The 23,791-nt window shown below is 40.9% G+C and overlaps 1 protein-coding gene across 28 annotated transcripts in view; it reads right to left on the reverse strand.

Moving 5' to 3' along the window:
- The window catches only part of TBC1D5 (TBC1 domain family member 5), a 593,124-nt gene that overhangs the window by 224,083 nt on the left and 345,250 nt on the right, over nucleotides 1-23,791 (reverse strand). For all 28 annotated transcript variants that reach the window (XR_009595889.1, XM_060396753.1, XM_060396793.1 and 25 more), the window contains 5 exons: nucleotides 20,541-20,643; nucleotides 14,052-14,140; nucleotides 12,471-12,521; nucleotides 12,304-12,373; nucleotides 1,639-1,811 (listed from right to left, as the gene is read on the reverse strand). Coding sequence is in view for 27 of the 28 variants with exons in the window: in XM_060396753.1 (XP_060252736.1) it covers nucleotides 1,639-1,811; nucleotides 12,304-12,373; nucleotides 12,471-12,521; nucleotides 14,052-14,140; nucleotides 20,541-20,643 (486 nt within the window). In the remaining variant the exon portion in view is untranslated. The remainder of the gene's footprint in view (nucleotides 1-1,638; nucleotides 1,812-12,303; nucleotides 12,374-12,470; nucleotides 12,522-14,051; nucleotides 14,141-20,540; nucleotides 20,644-23,791) is intronic.

Here is a 23,791-nt window from a genome sequence, read left to right on the forward strand (position 1 = left end):
TTGTGTCTGAGTCTTTTGCGACCCCATGGACTGCAGCCCTCCAGGCTCCTCTGTCCGTGGGGTTTCCCAGGCAGAACACTGGAGGGGGCACAAGGCTGAAAAGAATATAGAACCTGCCTCCTGACCTGGCCACTTGGTAGTCTGCAACAGAGTTTTATTCTATAATCACACATATGTCAGCCAGACTTAAAAGTGGAGTAAATGCCAGTGTGACGGTAACCTACAGTGCTGCCCAAGACCCATGATTTCCACAGCTTTCTCCCTCCCACTGGGAATGACGGAGCTACTCTCAGTGATGAAGTCAAGCGTAAGTCACAAAAATGCAAACGAGTATCATCGAAACAGGAGCGCGGAGGGTGTCAGTCAGAGCTCAGGGCTTCAGGAGAGCAGCTAAGCAGCAGTCACTAGTGTCAGGCTGCGCGCCATGCGGACGTGAAGAAAGCTCACGGACATGCTCTCCTTCGGTCTAGATAAGTGGCTTCTGCGCTGGTTCAAAACCTGTGACTTGAGGTTCTTCCTGATTGAAATAATGAACTCATATTCATTGCAAATCTATTATGTATATCTTATAAAATCTTCTCAATTTTCCATATTCGATCTAGTTGAAAGATGTGATTTGCAAGAGACATCTACCAAGGGAATGCCCAACATTAGGTATGAATGCCGTATCGTTTCAATTTAAAAATGCTTTTGCTGTCTGTAGCACTACACAACTAATTCATATTTATTAAAGTTGCTAATTTGCATACTCACATTATAAGTTATTGAATGCACACACACACACACACACACTCTCATATACACCTAAGGGTGACTGGCTCCATATTCTCCTGCTACAGTATGTTACAGAAATCATCTAGCTAAAGAAGGTTAATATATTATTTTTACTGTGAGAGACATTTATCTTACTTTTAGAAATGCACTCCAAAGGGTAGAGCAGATAAGCACATTATAAAGTGGAAAGAACATGAATATATTACAGGATTGTCTGGGTACTGGGCTGCTTCACATGTATATAATCTGTGTGACTCTGCACTTCTCAGAAGGCTTGGTTTAATGATCTGCTGTTGCCATCTTGAAATTCCCACTCATTTTTTTAAAGAGCCATTTATTTTTATTTTGCACTGAGCTTTGCAGATTATGGATCCAGTTCCATCTGGACTGAACTATGATTTCACTATTCAGTATATGTAAGGTTATTGTAAACCTCAGGCTTCTCTGGTGGCTCAGATGGTAAAGAATTTGCCTGCAATGCAGGAGACCCAGGTTCGATCCCTGGGATGGGAAGATCCCTTGGAGGAGGGAATGGCAACCCACTTCAGTATTCTTGCCTCAAGAATTCCATGGACAGGGGAGCCTGGTGGGCTATAGTCCATGGGATTGCAGAGTGTTGGACATGAGTGAGTGACTAACAGCTTCACTGCACGTCTCAGCTTCTCCCTTTGTAACACAGGGTAATATCAGATGAAAGACAGCGTGTGAAAGCAGTGAGCACTGGGTCTGGCTCACAGAACACACAGGCGAAATGAAAGAACCACAGCCGGGACGGCGCGAACTCTTGCTTCCATGAATCCAAAACATACAGAAACCACTGTAGGTCAAAATTTGGTGCTGCTGCAATTTAAATTGAATACTTACAACCCATAAATCTGTGGCGCAATTTCTAGTCTGTTCAGGTGCATGTAAAGCTCAGTATCATGCTTCTTCAGTAGCTGATCCTGGATCTGGTTGACTTTAGTAACAATAGCAATTGTTGGCCCCAAATCCTGTGGTCTAGCAAAGGGGATAGGAGGCATCAGGGTTTCTTTCCCCTAAACATAGGAAAAATGGAACAGGTATTACTTCAGGGTGAAATTAACAAATATAAGGCCATGACTCTTTAAAGTATTTATCAATGGAAGCTTAAAGAAGAACCAGCGACTACTTTAACCAACTCAGGACAAACGCTTCAAATGTGGAATAATTAACTGATTGCCACATAAATGCCTGTGCTCATAAAGTAAAGGCCAAGAAAAAGCTTCTAAAATATGTTCTAGCTGTGTTCCCTTGACCAGTTTCTTCAGTGACATTCAGTCTTTTAAGACAGTTTTGGCTAGAGGTCTTCTATCTAGTCTCTCTGTGTGTAGCCAGTGCGCCTCAGCAGCCACAGCACCTAAGTGAACACTCTGAGGGAAACATGCTTCTTGTGGCACAAGAATTAAACATGAAAAAAAACAACAACAGTAATTGAAAACTGTCTTACTTTGAGCTCTTAAACAAACAAAAAAAAGAAGTCAAGAAATAAAGTACGCTGATACTAAAATAGGAGGCTTTCTCTGAGTGTCCGCTGATCAATTTCAACAGCTGGGCAGACCGGTGCTCTGTGACAACCTAGAGAATGGGAAGGGGCGACAGGTGAGGGCAGGAGAGTCACGATGGAAGGCCCATGTGCATGCTTTTGTGTGGCAGAGACCAGCACAACACTGTAGGGTAGGTGCCCTCCAGTTAAAAAAAAAAAAAAAAACAACCAAAAACTTAAAGAAAAAAAAACCCAGCTAGGTAGAAAGATTTTTAAATTCTCCAGATCAAAAGTGTAGCTGACTTAAAAGAAATCTACACAGGCAGTACAACTTCCCTTCCTGCCACCCCATACCCTGTACAGAAAGACAGATCTCTAACTCTGTAATGCTTTCATGGAAACTTCAGCTACCCCCTCAAGTCTGATGACCAGTCAAGTCAGTTCAGCTGCGCAGTCTGTCTGACTCTCTGCGACCCATGGACTGCAGCACGCCAGGCCTCCCTGTCCATCACCAACTCCCGGAGTTTACTCAAACTCATATCCATCAAGTCAGTGATGCCATCCAACCATCTCATCCTCTGTTGTCCCCTTCTCCTCCCGCTTTCAGTCTTTCTGAGCATCAGGGTCTTTTCCAATGAATCAGTTCTTGGCATCAGGTGCCCACAGCATTGGAGCTTCAGCTTCAGCATCAGTCCTGCTGATATACCCTAATATCCTATACCTGGCCTTTCTTCTGATGGTCAGGCCCCAAGTTCTGCCTCTCTGCAGCTGCGCTCCCTCTCTCAATGGCCGCCTGTTGCTCATCCTCAGGTTCCTTCTCGAGCTCACGTTGTTCGCTCTATTTCGCGAGTGCTGCTTTTCCACATGGTTCTGGTGTCAGCTGAACTCCTACTTATATAGTTCCCTGAGTGAGCTTAGTCATTCACAGTGCTACAGTCAAAATTCTTTTTGCAAAGATTTTCTAATCTGTATTCATATCTAGAACTCTAGGCCACCTGCCATAGGCTCAAACGTTGGTGAAGAACCTTAGACAGCCCAAAGGTTTCAAATCCAGTAGGCCCACATCAGTGCTCATCATCTGCTCACACACTTGTTCATGCTTTCCCACGCCTAAAGCAACACATCCTCCAGTAAGAACACCCAGTTCGCTGATTTTAGCTCCTCAGAACCACGCAGCGTACTTCTGTATCTGCTGCTTCTCTGCCTGGAACCACCTGATTCGGGGACCGAGTTACTCCTTCCCTCCTGCTTTAAATCCATCTTGCAAACTGTCTGGTAATCTACGTAACCTAGGTATTAGACTGTACCAGATCACCTTCCTTACACTTTTAATTTTTTTTTTCCTTTTCTGGTAATGCCTTGCTGTATGTGGGATCTTACTCCCCAATCAGGGATCAAGCCCATGCCCCTGCAGCAGAAGCATGGAGTCCTGATTACTGGATCACAAGGGAAGTCGCTCCTTCAGTTCAGTGCAGTCTCTCCGTCGTGTCCAACTCTTTGCGACCTCATGGACCGCAGCACGCCAAGCCTCCCTGTCCATCACCAACTCCCAGAGCTTGCTCAAACTCATGTCATTGAGCTGGTAATAACATCCAATCACCTCCTTCTCTGTTGCCCCCTTTGCCTGCCTTCAATCTTTCCCAGCATCAGGGTCCTTTCCAGTGAGTCCGCTCTTCGCATCAGGTGGCCAAAGTATTGGAGCTTCAGGTTCAGTATCAGTCCTTCCAATGAATATTCAGGACTGGCCTCCTTTAGGATGGACTGGTTGGATCTCCTTGCAGTCCAAGGGACTCTTAAGAGTCTTCTCCAACAACACAGTTCAAAAGCATCAATTCTTTGGCAATCAGCTTTCTTTATGGTCCAACTCTCACATTCACACATGACTACTGGAAAACCATAGCCTTAACTAGACAGACCTTTGTCAGCAAAGTAATGTCTCTGCTATTTAATATGCTATCTAGGTTTGTCATAGCTTTGCTTTCAAGGAGCAAGCGTCTTTTAATTTCATGGCTGTAGTCACCATCTGCAGTGATTTTAGAGCCCCCAAAATCAGCCCCCCCAAATAAAGTCTGTCACTGTTTCCATTTTTCCCCATCTATTTTCCACGAAGTGACAGGACCGAATGCCACGACCTTAGTTCTTGAATGAGTTTTAAGCCAGCTTTTTCACTCTCCTCTTTCACCCTCATCAAGAGACTCCTTAGTTCCTCTTCGCTTTCTGCCATAAGGGTGGTGGCATCTACATATGTGAGGTCATTGCTGTTTCTCCCGGCAATCTTGATTCCAGCTTGTGCATCATCCAGCGTGGCATTTTGCATGATGCACTCTGCATAGAAGTTAAATGAGCAGGGTAACAATATACAGCCTTGACGTACTCCTTTCTCAATTCTGAACCAGTCTCTGTTCCATGTCTGGTTCTAACTGTTGCTTCTTGACCTGCATACAGATTTCTCAGGAGGCAGGTAAGGAGGTCTGGTATTCTCATCTCTTTAGGAATTTTCCACAGTTTGATGTGATCCACATACTCAAAGGCTTTAGCAAAGTCAATGAAGCAGAAGTACATATTTTACTGTAATTCTCTTGCTTTATCTATGAGTCAGTGGATGTTGGCAATTTGATCTCTGGTTCCTCTGCTTTTTCTAAATCCAGCTTGAACATCTGGAAATTCTTGGTTCACATACAGTTGAAGCCTGGCTTGGAGAAGTTTGAGCATTACTTTGCTAGCATGTGAGGTAAGTGCAGCTGTGTGGTAGTTAGAACATTCTTTGGCATTGCCCTTCTTTGGAACTGGAATGAAAACTGACCTTTTCTGGGTGACTTTCTGAATTTTCCCAATTTGCTGGCATACTGAGGGCAGCACTTTCACAGCATCATTTTTTAGAATCTGAAATAGCTCAACTGGAGTCCCATCACCTCCACTCACTCTGTAGTGATGCTTCCTAAGGTCCACTTGATTTTCACCCCAGGATGTCTGGCTCTCGGTGAGTGATCACACCATCATGGTTATCTGGGTCATGAAGATCTTTTTTGTACAGTTTTTCTGTGTATTCTTGTCACCTCTTATCTTCTGCTTCTGTTAGGTCCATATCATTTCTATCCTTTATTGTGCCCATCTTTGCATGAAATGTTCCCTAGCTATTTTAATTTTCTTGGTGAGATCTCTAGTCTTTCCGATTCTATTGTTTTCCTCTATCACTTGGCGCTGATCACTGAGGAAGGCTTTCTTCTCTCTCCTTGCCATTCCCTGGAACTCTGCATTCAGATGAGTGCCTCTTTCCTTTCCTCCTTTGTCTTTAGCTTCTCTTCTTTTCACGCCTCTTTGTAAGCCCTCCTCAGACAACGACTTTGCCTTTTTGCATTTCTTTTTCTCGGGGATGGTTTTGATCGCTGCCTCCTGTACGACGTTAAAAATCTTTGTCCAGAGTTCTTCAGGCACTCTATCAGACCTAGTCCTTGAATTTGTCATTTCTACTGCATGACCATAAGGGGTCTGATTCAGGTCTTACATGGACGGTCTAGTGGCTTTCCTACATTCTTCAATTCAACTCTGGGTTTTGCAATATGGAGTTCATGAACTGAGCCCCAGTCAGCTCCCTGTCTTGTTTTCACTGACTGAACAGAGCTTCTCCCGAAGAAGGCAATGGCAGCCCACTCCAGTGCTCTTGCCTGGAGACTCCCAGGGAAGGCGGAGCCTGGTGGGCCGCCGTCTACGGGGCCGCACAGAGGTGGACACGGCTGACGCGACTCAGCAGCCACAGCAGCAGCAGAGCTTCTCCATATTCAGCTGCAAAGAGCTTGAATCAATCTGATTTCGGTATTGACCACCTGGTGACGTCCATGTGTACAGTCTTCTCCTGTTGTTGGAAGAGGGTATTTGCTATGACCAGTGTGTTCTCTTGGCAAAACTCTGTTATCCTTTGCCCTGTTTCATTTTGTATCCCCAGGCCAAATTTGCCTGTTACTCCAGGTATCTCTTGACTTCCTACTTTTGCATTCTAGTCTCCAGTGATGCAAAGGACATCTTTTTTTGGGTGTTAGTTTTAGAAGGTCTTGCTGTGTCTGACTCTTTGCAACCCCATGGACTATAGCCTACCAGGTTCCTCCGTTCATGGGATTTTCCAGGCAAGAATACTAAAGTGGGTCACCATTTCCTTCTCCAGGAGATCTTCCCAATCCAGGGACTGAACCCAGGTCTCCCGCTTCCCTGGTGGTTCAGAGGTTAAAGTGTCTGCCTCCAATGCAGGAAACCTGGGTTTGATCCCTGGATTGGGAAGATCCCCTGGAGAAGGAAATGGCAACCCACTCCAGTATTCTTGCCTGGAGAATCCCATGGACGGAGGAGCTTGGTAGGCTACAGTCCACGGGGTCACAAAGAGTTGGACGCGACTGAGTGACTTCACTTTCACTTTCTCCCGCATTGTAGGCAGACACTTCACCGTCTGAGCCACTGGACACCTGCAGCTCTTCACAGAACCATCCACCTTCAGCTTCTTTGGCATTAGTGGTTGGGGTATAGGCTTGGATTACTGTTATGTTGAATGACTTGCCTTGGAAATGAACAGATATCAATCATTCTGTTGTTTTTGAGACTGCACCCAAGTACTGCATTTCAGACTCTTCTGTTGACTATGAAGTCTACCCCATTTCTTCTGTGGGATTCTTGCCCACAGTTGTAGCTGTAATGGTCATCTGAATTAAATTTGCCCATTTCAATCCATTTTAGTTCACTGATTCCTAAAATGTCCATGTTCACTCTTGCCACCTCCTGTTTGACCACTTCAATTTACCTTGATTCACAGACCTAACATCCCAGGTTCCTATGCAACAATGACCTTTACAGCATCGGACTTCACTCCTATCACCAGACACGCCCACAACCAGGCGTTGTTTCCGCTCTGGCTCAGCCTCTCCATTCTTTCTGGACTCACTTCTCCACTCTTCTCTAGTAGCATACTGGACAGCTGCTGACCTGGCAAGTTTACCTTTCAGGGTCCTATCTTTTTGCCTTTTCATACAAGTCACAAGATGGCAGAGTCCCTCCTTAGACATTTTTTAGAAGGCCTCATTATTTTCACTCCAGGAAAAACAAAACAATCCAAACTCTTTAGCCAGGTGGGCAGTCTTGCCCTCACGTGGTCAGCCTGCTCTCACTGTGCCTGCAGAGACCCTGGTCTGCCATTCTTTACGTGAAGCATCCCTCCCAGGGTTTCCCCTGATGGGCCCCCACGTGTACTGTCAGATTTGGCTCAAGTGTCCAGTCCCAGTTCAGTCCGTCTTCCCTGCTTTGCTACTTCTCTGCCTCCTAAACTGTGAGATCTCTAAAAGGAGTATCAGCTTTTTGTCACTGGACCAGATTCAGCGACATAAAGAAGGTAAAGCTCTTGCCTGCACCATTTGGAAGAAAGAACTACACAGAAAAAAAGCCTGGAATTCACCCTAGAGTCGTGACTAGGCAGGGTGGCAGAAAGCTCAGGAGAGAGGAGGGGGGTGCTTGTTAAGGACAGAGGAGGCTTATGGGAAGGGGTTCCATCTGGCTGCCCAGCATCATTTCCAGTCTTAAAATGAAACACAGCCCTTTGGACTTTCTACAGTGCCTGCCCTAGCGTACTTAGGTCCAAAGGTCAGAAGACTACGTTAATATTTAGAGCTCAACTCGTTGCTAATGTGAAAGGGAAACCTCCATATTGCCATCATTTGCTATAAAAACAGTACATCCAAGAATCTTTTTTCTGATTTTGTAACATCCAGTATACTCTCCTCAAATAACAGGATACTTTAACTTGAAAAGATTCCCCTAACAGAATACTTCATTAGGTTGGTGCAAAAGTATTCGCAGTTTTGCATTATTGAACCTTGCCATTTGATATGTATTTAAATAAATATGGTTATGGTATGTATACATTATTTTAGCGTGTCTTTTTCACTTTATGTTTTTATGCTAACGATATTAATTGCTGGGTATTTACATTTATTTCATTTTAGACTAAGAGAATGATAGGAGTAAGGACTTCACATGTGGTGCTAGTGGTAAAGAATCCATCTACCAGTGCAGGAGATGCAAGATACCCAGGTTCAATCCCTGGGTCGGGAAGATCCATCCTCTGGAGATGACGGCACCTGCTCCAGTACTCTTGCTTAGAAAATCCCATGGACAGAGGAGCCTGGTAGACTACAGTCCACGGGGCCGCACAGAATCAGACACCACTAAGCACACACACACGGAAATGCTGTTAAGACAAAACGCAAATCTGATCGATTCTCTTATTTGAGTTCCAAGTGAGGTGTAAAGCAGTGAAGACAACTCACAGCACCAACAGTGCATTTGGCGCAGGAACTGCGAACCAACATACAGCACAGTGGTGGTTCCGGAAGTTTTGCAAAGGAGGTGAGAGCCTAGATGATGACGGCATACTGGCTGGCCATCAGAAGCTGACAGTGACCAGCCAGCCCGTTTCTCTTGCGTCTCCAGCACTGGCAGGCGGGCTCTTTACCACTGCTGCCACCTGGGAAGTCCAAGCGCCTCATCAGTCATCCACAAAGCAAAAAAAATCCATTGCTTTGAAGTGTCGTCTTTTCTTTTTCTATGGAACAACAAACCATTTCTGAGACAAAAAAGTGTACTTTATATGACCACCAGTGATGCCCAGCTCAGTGGCTGGACCGAGAAGCAGCCCCAGGCGCTCTCCTAAGCCAAACCTGCACCAACAACGGTCATGGCCGCTGTTTGGTGGTCTGCTGCCAGCTGGCCCACTACAGTGTTTTGAATCCTGTGCAGTCATTATATCTGAGAAGTATGCTCAGTAAATCAGTGAGATGCACCAAGAATTGCAATGCCTGCAGCCAGTACTGGTCAACAGAAAGGGCCCAGTTCTTCTCCATGACAATGCCCAACTGCATGCCACACAACCAGCGCTTCAAAAGTGGAATGAATTGGACTAGGAACTTTTGCCTCACCCACCATATTCACTTGACCTCTCACCAACAGACTACGACTTCGCCAACCATCTCAACAATTTTTTGCAAGGAAAATGCTTCCACAACCAGCTGAAGGCAGAAAATGTTTTCCAAGAGTTTGCTGAATCCCAAGGTATGGAATTTTATGCTTCAGAAATAAACAAACACTTCTTGTTGGCAAAGATGTGTTGATGAATAAAGTTGTGTTTGACCCTGATTATAATGATTTAAAATTGCCAGTTAGAAACCGCAATTACATTTGCACCAACCTAATATAATAAAATGTGTTAAATTTAAAAATCTTGAAAGCAATCTCTCTGGTCATTTAAATGCTAAACAGCATAGCATACCTAATAGGAAAATTGAAACAATAAAGATAGAGTTAATGAAAAACACTGATCTTCAGGATTTCTTATGATAAAGAATGCTACCTACATTGAACATAAAGCTGCCTCACCTCACTTGATGAGACAAACACAATGACCAATAGAACTAGAGAACTTTCTAACCACTTCTCAGTGGCAGGCACAGTGTTTTACAGATCAGCGCCAGGCCACAAAGTGAGTGACACAGTGAGACAACGGTTTCACACCACCATGCAAACCAACACAGCACTTCCTTCATCACGGAAGGCTTATAAAAGGAACGTCACTGAACGGGGTGGCATGCACCGTGATATAACTGAATTTTCCATGGAATTAGAAGACCTGAAAGAGGGATATAATAATTTCTCAACCTTCTTCTTTAAAAGATGACAGAATCATGAAACAGAAGACAAAAGGTAGGATGAAAAGGGAGTCATGAGATATGCTTTCTAGGGACACAGGAGGCACTGATACACACAAGTAACGGATACCGACTCTCAGAGGGCATGTCCATGTGTTCTCTGATTAAGTGTCTTTGTGTAGTCTTAGAAGGCGATGGCACCCCTCTCCAGTACTGTTTCCTGGAAAATCCATGGACGGAGGAGCCTGGTAGGCTGCAGTCCATGGGGTCACTAAGAGTCGGACACGACTGAGCGACTTCCCTTTCACTTTTCACTTTCATGCACTGGAGAAGGAAATGGCAACCCACTCCAGTGTTCTTGTCTGGAGAATCCCAGGGACGGGGGAGCCTGGTGGGCTGCCGTCTATGGGGTTGCACAGAGTTGGACACAACTGAAGCGACTTAGCAGCAGCAGCAGCAGCCATTTTCATATGATTCAGTGAAAGCAACGTGGATAAGTAAAAGTAAAAACTGGCAGCCCTCACATTTTATCATTCAGCTTCTCAGATACTCTGAATCAGTTATAAAACACAAAATGACCACTGTGTAAAACGATTATGAGGTCTATAATAAAATGTATTCAAATACTCTGCTCAAAATCTGATGTTCACGTTAAATCTATGTCTTTACCAAATCACCTGCTGAAAATACACTGTTCATCACATGTGCTTACAGCATGCTTTCCCTCTAATAATCCTTACAGAATAGAGCATGGTGATACATTGCTGGAGGAAGACTTTATCACTTAGGCTAGGACTTGACAAACTTTCTCTGCAAAAATGGTAAATGTTTGAGGCTTTCCAAGCCACACAGTCCATGCTGCAATCACCCAGCTCTGCCTTTGTAATGAGAAAGCAGCTGAAGACAGTATGTAAACAAATAGGCATGGCAGTATCCCAACAAAACTTTTTTATGGACATGGAAATTCGAGTTCCCTGTAATTTACATGTCACAAAATATTATTTTTCTTTCAATATTTTTTCAATCATTTAATAATGTAAAACCATTTTTAACTCCCAAGCTGTACAAAAACAGATGGCAGGCCAAATTGGCCTGCAGGCAGTAGTTCGTCCTCACCTCGACCAAAGGCATAGAAAGCATTAGTTATCCACCTCATTGGCTAAGAGATAAAATGAAAGAACTGAGTGATACATGGTTTCTAACCAGAATGCATTCAATTATACTAATATAAAAGAAATTAGTCACATAGAAAATAATATACCCAAAACTCTTAACACAACAGACCTTGTCAGAATAATTTGCAATTTTCCCAATATTGTGCAATAACAATGAAAAGGCCAGAATGATCCCAAAGTTAGCATATATATTTGTTTAAAATAACAGTTAATTTGGCAATTCCACTCTTAGAGATATGCCAAGGGAAATGAAAACATATGTTCACAAAGTTTGTACACAAATGTTCAGACCAACATAATTTTTAATAGTTAGAAAGTGAAAAGAACCCAAATGTCTACCGACTGATGAATGGAGAAGTAAAACGTGACACGCGTGTATGCAAGGAAACATTATTCAGCCGTGAAAAAGGATGAAGTACTGGTACACGCTGCAAGCCAAAACAGCCAGGCACAAAGGGCGCACACTGCACCATTTCACTTACACACAAGGTCTAGAATGGCAAGCTCAAAGAAACAGAGGACACACTAGTGATGCCGGATGTTCTGGGGAGGGAAATGAGGGGTGGCTGCTAGTGGGACAGGGTTTCCTTCCAGGGGGCCGAAATGTTTTGAAATTAGAAAGTGGAGATGCACACACCAACACTGTGAATCTATTAAAAAACTCTAAATTGTACATTTAAAAAGGTGAATACTATGGTATGTCATTTCACAAAAATTACAGTTAAAGAATAAAGGTGAGAGAGAGAAAGGGTAAATATTATTGCTGTTAAACATATAAATTCAACTTAGTGATGCATCAGTAAAACAACCTACTTGATACAGTTTACCTACATACTTCAGGGCCTGTCTATTCACAGCAGAGATCAAGCAGATTAATACACTTCTCATTCAAAATTTATAGCAGTTTTAAGAAATTATATTGCATGCATAATTTATACACATATAAAAGAAAGTTTCTATTTTATTTACATGAAAATTTATATATTACCTTTGTAAATCCGTCAATAATTAGAGGCATGATTTAGAACCCCAGTTCAAACTTATTTCACAGGCATTTTTATATTTTTGTTTTTATAGTGATAATAATGGCTTCTGTCTCTGATTTTACACTTTTATTTACTGAAATCATTTGTTCCCTCAAATACATTGAAAATATTTGTACTATAATTACCTTTTGACCATCATGCTCAAAAGTAGAAAACCAAGGTTCAGCAGTTTCCATAAGCTGTGAGAACATTGCACTAAAAATCAGAAAAATAATATAATGCTAATGTTAAATCTTCATTAAGGTAAAAATAGCATAAAAAATAAAAATAACCATAAAGTTTTTGTACTTACTAGGCATCATGTTCCAGATATTCAGGGTTCAGGAGAGTCTTCATTTCCTCACTAAAAACAGCAATGCAAGCGATCAGAATGTGTAATTTTTTAATAGAAAAAGATGCAGAGGTTGCCTTATCTATACTCTAAGCCAGCTTTCATATAATGTGTAAAGGAAAAAACATGAGCCTTTTTTAAATAAAAACAGCAACTCTATTAACATATGAAATGTTTCTTTCTACAAAGATCGAAAACAAATTAGTTCCCTGTCTCTACCACAGTGATGTAACTATCTAATTATTCCAAATAACAAATGCTGAATGTGACAATACATTCTTTGAATGTGCCTGATCTAGAATCAACTGATTGCTCCACAATCTATCACTTATCCAAATGAAACAAGAAAATATGTAATTACTGGTCATAGATCCCGTATCAAAACATTGATTTATTTTCCTTCAGTGGCTTCTACTTTTAATATGTTTTAGTATCAATCAGTGACCTCCTCCAAATCTATTTTAGTGCTGCTTTTACTTTATAAAGGATTGAAACTCTTAAAGAAGCATGCCCAACTCATTTAAAAGCTGTTCTTTAAAAAGCTACTTTCCATCGTGTGCACTTTCCTATGAAGTATAGTCTGCATGTACATTTTTAAAAAGACAGAACTGCCCTGAGAAGAGGATCTCAACACTAACCGCATCCTTATCATACTTTAGACTAACTGAGGCCAAGGCAATTAAGACATGGTTATTATAGTCAGATTCAAGAAATTCTCCAATACAGCCAGTGTAACTAGAAAAACTCCAAGGAGCTAGAAAATGCGAACCTATGATATAGTAAACTAGAGTGGATTTGACAAACGCCCTGATACATGTTCAGCGAAACGGATGGCTACTTTTGATTAACAAAGACTGTATGCACAAACAGATGAAATGGTACATGCTCATTCTCTGTTTCCTGCACAGAGAGGGGCCAGCCTGCAAACGCTCCTGATGGTTTACAGTCCCTAGGCTCTCCATACCCAAGACACCTCCTGGCTGCTTCTCTTGCCCACCTAGTGAGGGTATCTTAAGTTAGAAAATAAATTCTAACAATCAGCCTAAGTTAAATACAATTACTGAAGTTACTTGCTGGAAATAATAATGTATCTAAAAAACATGGGAAGTCATTTGTATTTCTTTAAATTGGTGTTCTTTGTGAAACTATTCTGTTTATGAACTGAACTGAGCTGGATCTGGGGAGGACAAAATACGTCTCAGAATAGGTTCTCTTACAGCTTAGTGTGAGAGAACAGGTCACTGTATGATGGAATGTATGAATAGTAACAACTGTTAGCACTTCGCCATTGCAACAAAAATCTCTTCCTGATTCGTTAGATATATGTCTTCCTTTGGTACAGCTCTAAGACTTACAAAAATATTTAGAATTCCAAGTTTCCCCATAGCTGAAATAGGATTACAATTACTAAGTGGTTCAGCCACATGAACCACAAACAAATGCTTACAATTTACAAAATCTTCAACGTAAAAGGTGTTGAGGTTAAAAAAAGAAAGATTACAACAGGGCTGAAAAATAGATGGAGCTCCCATAAAAACTTGCCTTGGCTGCGCAGACTCACTGGCATGGAGAAAGGCCTGGTGGTCGCAGTGGAGGGTGAAGACGATGGGAGCCAGCAGCTCGTGCATTCCCTGGAACAGAGAAAGCATGGGGCGGATGCTGAGGATTCACCAGTGGACAGAACAGGCTCAGCTGAGAGCCCTGCAGCTGACCCCACCGCCAGCATTTCCATATTATACACAGAAGCAAAAACATAAAAAACTACAAAAGGAGATTTAGTTTTAGAATTTGACTTCCAATTCAACCACAGCACGTCGTCTTCTTTAAAACATGGAAAGCAGCTCTCTTTTGAATAACACAACAAACAGTAAATCGGCATGGTAGACAACCTTGCACCTGCCAGTTGCTTCAGAATCTGTGCTCATAAATGTGAATTCCATTTATGCAAATTATAATCATGAGCTACAGTGTGAAGATCTGTAGTAAGAAGGGCAACTAAGAACTGAAGACCTAAGGAAATTACATCCAATGTTTTCATTATATAATGGCTCAAAATTAGGATGTCTGTAGATTTAGGAAGAGCTGAAGTCAGCTAGCTGGAAATGTTGGATAATAAAGGAAATAATCTTTAGCAGGTATGAAGGAAAACAAAGTTTTCAAAGTAAAAATTTTAAAGGTGTTCAAGCCAAGATGGCCATAATTTCTTTTCCTATCTCAACTATAAGGTTACTTTTCAATTTATTTATGATTTCACCAATATAATTTTCTTTGTCCTTACATTCTGTTTATCTATGGATTACATAAATAGACAGAAACAAAAAGGTATTAATTACTAAGTTGCCTTTCAAAGGTTATTATAAAAATCCATTATTTATCCATTACTGTGAAAAAATAAGATATTCCAGATCAGTTGAGATTTTTTCTCCCTACTTAGGTATCAAAAGCATATTTTAGCAAGTTAAAAATAGATCATACTCTTTTCCGCCTTTTAAAGTGACTCAATTACTACTTTCCTTTTATCTAAGATGATCTCTTGAAAAAAGAACACGAAAGCCACCTTTTCAGGAAATAACAATAAAGTCTCCCCTCTTTGCTAATGGGATTACAGAAGACCTCCTGTGAGGGACAGCCACACAGCCCTGTGCACCAGCCTAGCAGCTCTGCGCTGCCAAGTAACCCAGGAGGAAACTCTGTCAGAGCTCACTGACCAGTCTTCACCAGCCTGGAATTAGAAGGGCTTAATGACATTCTTACAAAATAATTTAGGACCCACTGACAATTCATTTGTGATTTAGGACAAATTACCACACATCACTTCAATCTTTTTAGGTAAACATCACCTACTAAACAAATCTTGAAAAGACTGCTCCTTAGAAGAACTTGGTAGAGGCCCAGAAAGAATGAAGTGTTGCTAAAGTGGTTTAAAAATATTACCAGAGGCTTATTATTCTGGAATAATCTCAGATTATTCCAAAAACTGAGTGACATACTTTTAATCATGAAAGTAAGAGGTGCTCATTGTAGAGAACTACAGAAAAGCAAAAGCAAACAAACAAAAACAACAGAAAAGCAAGGCGGGAAGGCCAAAAAATAAGAAAGGAAAACTGCGACAGATGTCCCTGAGTAATCCTTTTGCTTATTTCTGGTGGTTTCCTTGGGATAAACTCCCTAGAAGAAAAATTTCTGGGTAAACGAGTTAAGATATTTGATATATACAATTAATCTGCCCTTTAGAAACGATCCCCTCACTTTAAGACATAAAACTCCCCAAACCATTTCATACACTCTCAACTTTATTTGTAGTGTTTTTTAAAAAATCCCATCAAATTTTACAAATAGTTGTTTTAACTTACTTAAATGCTAGTGAGATTGAACACAAACATTTTAGTGGCCACTTTTATTTAATGAATTGCCCATTTTTCTCTTAATGAAGAGTTTCCTTTTCCCCAATGATTTGTAATATTTCTTCAGCAATTCAGGAAATTAACCCTTAGTCATTTTTGTTACAAATACTTCCCCATGTTTATAACTTGCCTTTTAATTTTGATGATATCTCATGTCAAAGTGAAACCATATACTTTAAAAAGTCAAATCAATAAATCATCTTTTATAATTTCTTTTGCTTTCATACCAAAGACACCATCATATTGAAATTAAGTTAAATTACAAGTTCCTTTTTTACAGCTAATTCTTTACCCATCTGGAATTTGGTTTTGCCCTGAAGAATAAATATGCATTTTCTTCTCCCTAAGAGTTAAACTAATTTATTGAGTAATCCTCATCTACTGAATAATCCATCTTTTCCCAAGAGCTCTGAAATGTCACCTCTATCATAAACTGGATCTTTGGCTTTCATTTTTCCTCGGTTTGTTTTCACTGGTCTTCTACTAATCTACACATTCTTACCAAGAACTCTACTACTGTCACGATTTGAGCTGCACAATACTCCATTTCCCCATATTTTCTATTCTTTTCCTCAAAACTGTTTTGCCTAATAACTTTTTTCATCCAAATGAAAATGTAATTTAGTTACAGAAGATGTTAGACAAAAACTATTTTTACTATGATTGTATTAACTTGAATAAAATAGATATTTCTAAGAACACCAGATTTTCCAGTCCAAAAATATGTAATAAAACTGCATAGTTTTTATTAGGTTGATGACCAGGTTTTAGTCGTTGGTGGCGGTGTCAGTGATCTTCGGACTGGAACGTTTCCCTCCAATGTTTTCTAAAACTATTTATGGATGGTTTAGTAAGAAACAGCTCTTGCCTAAATGCATCTTCTCACTTTCTTTGAATGTTCTCTTCCCTCCACTTTCTGTGACCTCTCTCCACTGTCTACATTTGCCCATATATCATTTACTTTTATTTATTTCAAAAATTATCCATTAACTACCTATGATGTATCGAGAACACAAAAATGAATGGAGTGAGCACCTCCCAACCATTATGGAGCCTGTGATCTGGACAGCAAGATACGCGATCAAATGAGTACGGAAGTACTGTGTGGTTATAAACTTGGCAAGTGATACACATATGTCTATGTACATGCATATGTGCATCCGTGCATACCTAGGAAAACCCAGCTCCTACTATATGCTCAGCATACACAAGGTGCTCACTGCATAGCGACTGGATGAGTGGAACAGCTCCCACTAGAGGGGCACACATTGCATTTATCAACACATTGGTGAAAGCTACAATATGATGAAAAATGGAAAGGAACTGTACTGAATTATACTTCAGTACTTCCCATCAATTAAAGAATGCTTTTTGTACAATGGAAAATTGTAAAATTCAGAATCCCCTGAACACCACTAAGAAAGCCTTTTACACATTCAGGGTTCACATCCAACTAAACTAGGTACATTTTTCTAAAACAGGCTTGGAAAAAATTGTTGCTCTTACTCTCAGTTCTATCCTAGTAAAACCTGATTATTAATTACAATCGACAACCAAATAGACATCTTTAAATGAAAAGATATCTGGAAAGAATGATAATAAATTCAATGTGCTGTAAATCTGATAAAATGTAACGGAAAGGAACGTGTCGTCGGCATGCTCTTGGCCTCCACAATGTGTGGTTTGCTTCCACCCGCAGTCAGTGCTTCTGCTTGCTTACAGCCTTGTTCACCGCTGGATCCTCAGCAGTCACTGCTCTCCAAACTCATGTCAGTTGAAAATGAAGGTAACAAAGTTTTCTTCATCAACAGCCCGTAGGCTCACCAAATTGAACCTGTTCTTTTATCTGCCTGTGTTCATTTAGCCCACCAAGCAGTCTTTATTAAAGCTGAGGCATCAGGCAGTCAAAGTTCATTAATACCATTTATATAATCTCTGCAGTTTCAATTAACTCAGCAAGACATTCTACTACATGATAACAGTCTCATTAATTCAATAAAATCCCATAACTATTAACAATATGGTCGATGTTAAACGGGGTGTCACCTAGTACAAAATAATAGCTTTAACAGCTTGTGATGAAACTCAAGGTTTTTTCTTAAATTTGATCGGGCTAAATATCCAATCCTCTTAGAGTGAGGGATTATTTCTACATCTATAGAATCTATAGAATTTTTAACATGTATAGGGAGTAATTTTAAGTCTTAGAAGGTGATGCTCAGCAGTAAGTTAATAATAGTTTCCTGCTCAGTGACCGATAGGCTTTGTCTAAATTATTAAGCATGTCTGGTCTGCCCCGCTTCTCTTTAGCCTTCCTCACAAACGAGCGTGCTGCGTGCCTCACAAACGGTGGACCACGCAATTAAAATGTGTTTTTTTTTCCTTGTCCGTGAATCTAGTTGTTTCTTTCTGTAAAGAAAAAGGGGAAATAAACGTATAACTTGGCATAATTATATTCTAACCTCATTGGTTATCATCAGATTTTTCATCATGAGATACTCCCAGATATTTCAAAGAGGAGAGAGAAGACGGAGGAGACAGGCTTGATGACAAAAGGAAACAAAATGAGAGCAGGACAACGGGAACGAGCCGGGGTCACTGGCGAAGAGCCTGCGCCTGATGACTTCTTGCAAGTGTGTTAGTAACTTTCGTAGATTTTAAGTCAGTCTTACTAGAATTTTCTTTTACTGGCTTCCAAAAAGTCTTACACAGATGGAGATTTATTTTCTCCCTGTCTCCTTTCTGGTTTGCTGCTGGTTTCTGCACTTTGGGTCTGATCTGGACAGCATATCTTGCTAGGGAAGGCCTTTTCTACCCTGAGGTTATCAAAAAATTCTCCTAAATGTTTCTTTTTTCCCAGAATTTTTATGTAGTTTTAGTTCTTACAATTATACCTTTAATTTAATTGTTTCTAGATGGAAAGTCAAATACAGCAATTCAATGTCCTTCTCCCCTTGAATGGAAATGCCCTATTTTTCATGAAGCTCTCACTTACGATTGGACCTGTTCTTACCTTGCTCCATTGATCTCTCTCTCGGTTTCCACACTACTGTTACACTGGCTTGATCACATAACATTTATAACACTTTTCATGTCTTCTTAGGTCATTCTCCCCTTCCCCTAAATTCTGTGGCAACTTAAGCACATTTACTAATGACTATAACCATGATCACCGCGATAACTACCAACACGAAGTCATAAGGAGCACTACCTGCTTTTAACTCTACAGAGCACCGCCCTCATCAACAAAGCTTTAAGATCAGAAGAGGCAAGTCTATGCGTTGTCTAAGAAGTGTTAGAGCTGAGACACAAATGAAGGAATCAGAACCTAGACCCAGTGCTTGCAACCAGTAAGCTATGTTCTTTCCTGCCATTAAAATTACTATAAAGCTTTTGGGCACTGAATTTAAAATAACTGTGTCCAGTTTTAAAAAAATTATTTCTCTCTCACTTAGCCTATCAGTGGAATGATAACACATTTATATGTTAATTTAGGAAGAAACAGTATCTTAGGATCTTCCCACCTAAAAACATGTTGTCACTTTCCTATTTATTCAACTCTACCTTTGTATCCTTCTATAAAGTTTATAGTTTTCTTTACATAGCTTTTATTCTTATATTATTCAATTTATTCCTAGACATTTTATAGTTTTGGTTGCCATTATGAACAGGATATGTTTTTTCCATTTCCCATTTTAAAAGCTCATTACCACCATGTAATTAATATAAAATATATATTAGTAATATCAAAACTAAGATAAAATTAGTTCTTTTGCATATTTCCATGTAGAGGATAACAAATATATTATTTAGGACAACTGCAATATGACTTGGTTTATTATCTTTAAATAAATCAAGTTTATCTCAAATTATAAAAACACTGCTCTCACCATGCGGGTGTCTTCTGTTACAGTGAATTTAGGTGGTCCGCAGTGGACATAACAACTTTGGATTGTCAGAGAATTTATTAATAGTTTGAATCCTCACTTAACATGTATTCTGAGACACATTAAAGTATCTAACTCTGTATATTTTTCTTGGAATCCCATTAGCTTAAGTAGAAATCTGGATACTTCTTTATATATTAAATAATTTACATTTCAAAATGAATACACATAATCCAATAATCTTCTTTAATTACTAGATGAATTAAACATCAAGATCCCAAGAATATCATATAAATTCCAGAAAGTTTAAAGGAACTTTCTGAAGTTATATTCTTGGTAGATTTTAAAGAGTAAAAGGACACTTGATCACTTCCTCATGGCATGTCATGCATTTATAAATGCTGTGCTTAGAAACAATATTTATGTTTACAACTCTGAAAAGTTCTATTACTAGATTGCCTTCAAAGATGCTGTTTATAAACAAACTCCCAAAAGTTGAAAGAAAAGATTGAATGCCTTATAGAAGACAATTTGGCGGAATGTCTCATAATAAGGAAGAAGCATATGTGCACCAGCGAGCTTACTTTTCTCACTGTGCAGCTGACAAGCAGCTCTTTGATTGCTTTACTATTATGATACAACTTTGGATACAATAAAGGCTACATTATTGCTCTATCATTTGTCAAGCTGTATAGAAAATTCTGAGTCAATGGATGCCACCTGTACGATATTTTCATTACCTGTTTATAAAGCAACTGCTCATTTTCTCTAGCATAACAGAAAAGAACATCTGTAAGAATTTTTCTCACACTTTCTTGTTGGAAAAACTGCATTTCAGGAAACCTGAAAAAAGAAAACAGAGGATTGAAACTGAGTAACACAATTTCAAGAATTACCCTCAAACTTTCATCTCTGAGAGGTGCCAAGGGCGGCTTTTGGTTTTAGTACAAGTCTGTCTTTACCATGCAACTTATGCCAGAGGTGGGACTGATGTGTTAAAGACAAAAAGGATGAGAAAAGGGAGATTAGTGTATCACAAAGGGAAGGGGTATCTTTGACATCTGAACATTTCAAATGTCTTCATATGCTTACGATCACCACGTGATGAGTAAACAGTTTTAAAGCAAAATGCCGTACAGCCTGTTGGTGTGGGGGACTGCTTTGTTTAATCCCATTTGGTATAACGTGATTTTGTAAATACCAACTCTGTGAAAAAATCATTATCTTTTTTTTCCTGCAAATATCAGAATTTAAATTATTATACATTACCATACCATTAGTTTTATTTGATTAAAACACCACTTTCAATGGAATGAGTTAGTCAATACTGCTTAAATGATCTCTGGATCAAAAATTCTACCAGGTGCTTTGAGGTAGTCTGAAATAAGAAGGGCAGAGTATTCACCCGGAAGGAGCTTACACAGTTGCTCAGAATGAAAGATGGCAACAACCCAAAGAGGAAATACAGAGGAATGCAACACACAGTGAATCTCTCAGCCCTGTGGATATGTGGCTCTCGGATCCGCAGATTCAACCAACCATGGATGAAAGATGTTTAGGAAAAGCAAATTTTAGAAAGTTCCAAAAAGCAAAACTTGAAAGTGCTAGCCTGCCAGCAACTATTTACACAAGTATTTACACTGTGTTAGCTATTATAAGAAATCTAGAGATGATTTATGTGAGGACAGGCATAGGTTATATCTGTGAATATTACTGCATTCTATACAAGAGTTAAACAATCCGTGGATTTTGGTATCTGTGGGAGTCCCAGACTCCATCCCTCATGAATACCAAGGGATAACCCTATAAGAATGAATGTCATCCAAAAATAATCAGTCAGGATATAATAGAAGTAATACAGATACCCCTTGCATTCATACACACTGACAGCGAAGCATCAGAGAAGTTAAAAAAAAAACCAGTTCCATTTACCATTGCAGTGAAAAGCATAAAATGCCTAGGGATAAACCACCTGACGAGACAAAAGACCTGTATGCCGAAAACTGATGAAGGAATCAAAGTTGACACAAACAGATGGAGAGACGCCAGGTTCCTGGATTGGAAGAACCAGTATTGGGAAAATGACGGTACCATCCAAAGCAGTCTACAGAGTTAGTGCAATCCCTATAAAACTACCAGTGATATTTTTATCAAAACTTGAACAAAAAGATAGTTGGATGGTATCACCAACTCAATGGACATAAGTTTGGGTAAATTCCGGGAGTTGCTGATGGACAGGGAGGCCTGGTAAGCTGCAGTCCATGGGGTTGCAAAGAGTCAGACATAACTGAGCTGAACTGGGAACAAAAAAATTTGCAATTTGGATGGAAACACAAAAGATGCTGAATAGCCAAAGAAATCTTGACAAAGAAAAACGAAGCTGGAGGAATCAACCTTCCTGACTTCAGACGACACTACAAAGCGACAGTCATAGGACGGCACTGGCACAGAAACAGAAATGTAGACCAGTGGAGCGAGACAGAGAGCCCAGAGACAAACTTACACACCTATGGGCATCTTATCTTTGATGAAGAAGGCAAGAATATACAATGAAGAAAAGACAGCCTCTTCAATAAGTGGTGCTGGGAATACTGGACAGCTATGGGTAAAAGATGGAGAAGGCAATGGCAACCCACTCCAGTACTCTTGCCTGGAAAACCCCATGGACGGAGGAGCCTGGTAGGCTGCAGTCCATGGGGTCGTGAAGAGTCAGACACGACTGAGCGACTTCACTTTGACTTTTCACTTTCATGCACTGGAGAAGGAAAAGGCAACCCACTCCAGTATTCTTGCCTAGAGAATCCCAGGGATGGGGGAGCCTGGTGGGCTGCCGTCTATGGGGTGGCACAGAGTTGGACACGACTAAAGCGACTTAGCAGCAGCAGCAGCAGCATGGGTAAAAGAATGGGATTAGAAGGCTTCCTAACATCATACAGAAATAAGCAGTCAAATGGGTTCAGTCACAAAAGATCTGAACGAGAATTTTTAGGAGAAGAGGAATGCAGAACATCTGTGGGAAAGGTCACCCCATCAGAAGGAAAGCCCTGAGGGCTCAATTTTGAGCATGATGCTAGTGACACAGAGGGCATGCGCTTCTGGGAGGTGCCACCGGCTGGGGTAGGATGACAGGGCAGAGGAAAGGCGGGAGGCACACAGGAGCTTCCAAGGCAGCATTATGGCGGGGGGAGAGCAACAGATGACTCTACGTTTCTGAAGCAAAAAGAAAGAAGAGAGTACTGGAGGGACTCTAATTTGGAAAAAAGACTGCAAGAGGAGTTTAGAGGAAGGAGAGAGGAGGATATTACACTGAGGTGAGATGGAGAGTCCCAGGCCTGAGAAGGGCCTGTGTTCAGCTTCCTGCTGCAGAGCTGCTGGCTGCAGGACTAGAGTAGACAGTTGCCTAACAGCCTCATCTCTGAAGCGGGATGATCACACTGCTCTTGGGACCAGGTGAGACACCGCAACAGCGGCAGGAGCAGGCCTGGCGGTGGGCGTCCAGCTCAAAGACCACCGCTGGCCTGAGGATGGGCACTTGACATGCCGCACGCGTGAATGAGGTGGCTTGGGGACCGGAAGATAAGGGTACGTGCGGGAGGCTGGAGACTGAGAGCACAGAGGCACGGGCCGCATCAGAAGAGTGGGCCTCCTGAGTCTCCAGAGGCGCACCCGCGGCGATGTCAGCTACGTGTAGACTCTACCGCTTCCTATCGCTGCTGAGTTCAGCTGTTTTCTGCGTCCTTCTGATCCTCTCCAGGCCCCTGTGAGAGTTAGAACGAACTTTCCAGTTCGGGCTGGGACCCCATGTGGCCTACGCTAGTGGTTTGTGAGGCATCTCTTTCCTGATTCTAATTTTTATAATAAATTATAGTCTGTTTCATCTTCATCTGTTCATTTGACTTTGGCTTGAAACTCCTGTAGGTATATAGTTTGTCCCCAGATATGGGAGTCTGATCTCTTCTCCTGCAGTAAGGAAGCCTCTCTTCTGGGGCTT

The sequence above is a fragment of the Ovis aries genome, chromosome 1 (genome assembly GCF_016772045.2).
Source record: "Ovis aries strain OAR_USU_Benz2616 breed Rambouillet chromosome 1, ARS-UI_Ramb_v3.0, whole genome shotgun sequence".
In the NCBI taxonomy this organism is placed as follows: domain Eukaryota; kingdom Metazoa; phylum Chordata; class Mammalia; order Artiodactyla; family Bovidae; genus Ovis; species Ovis aries.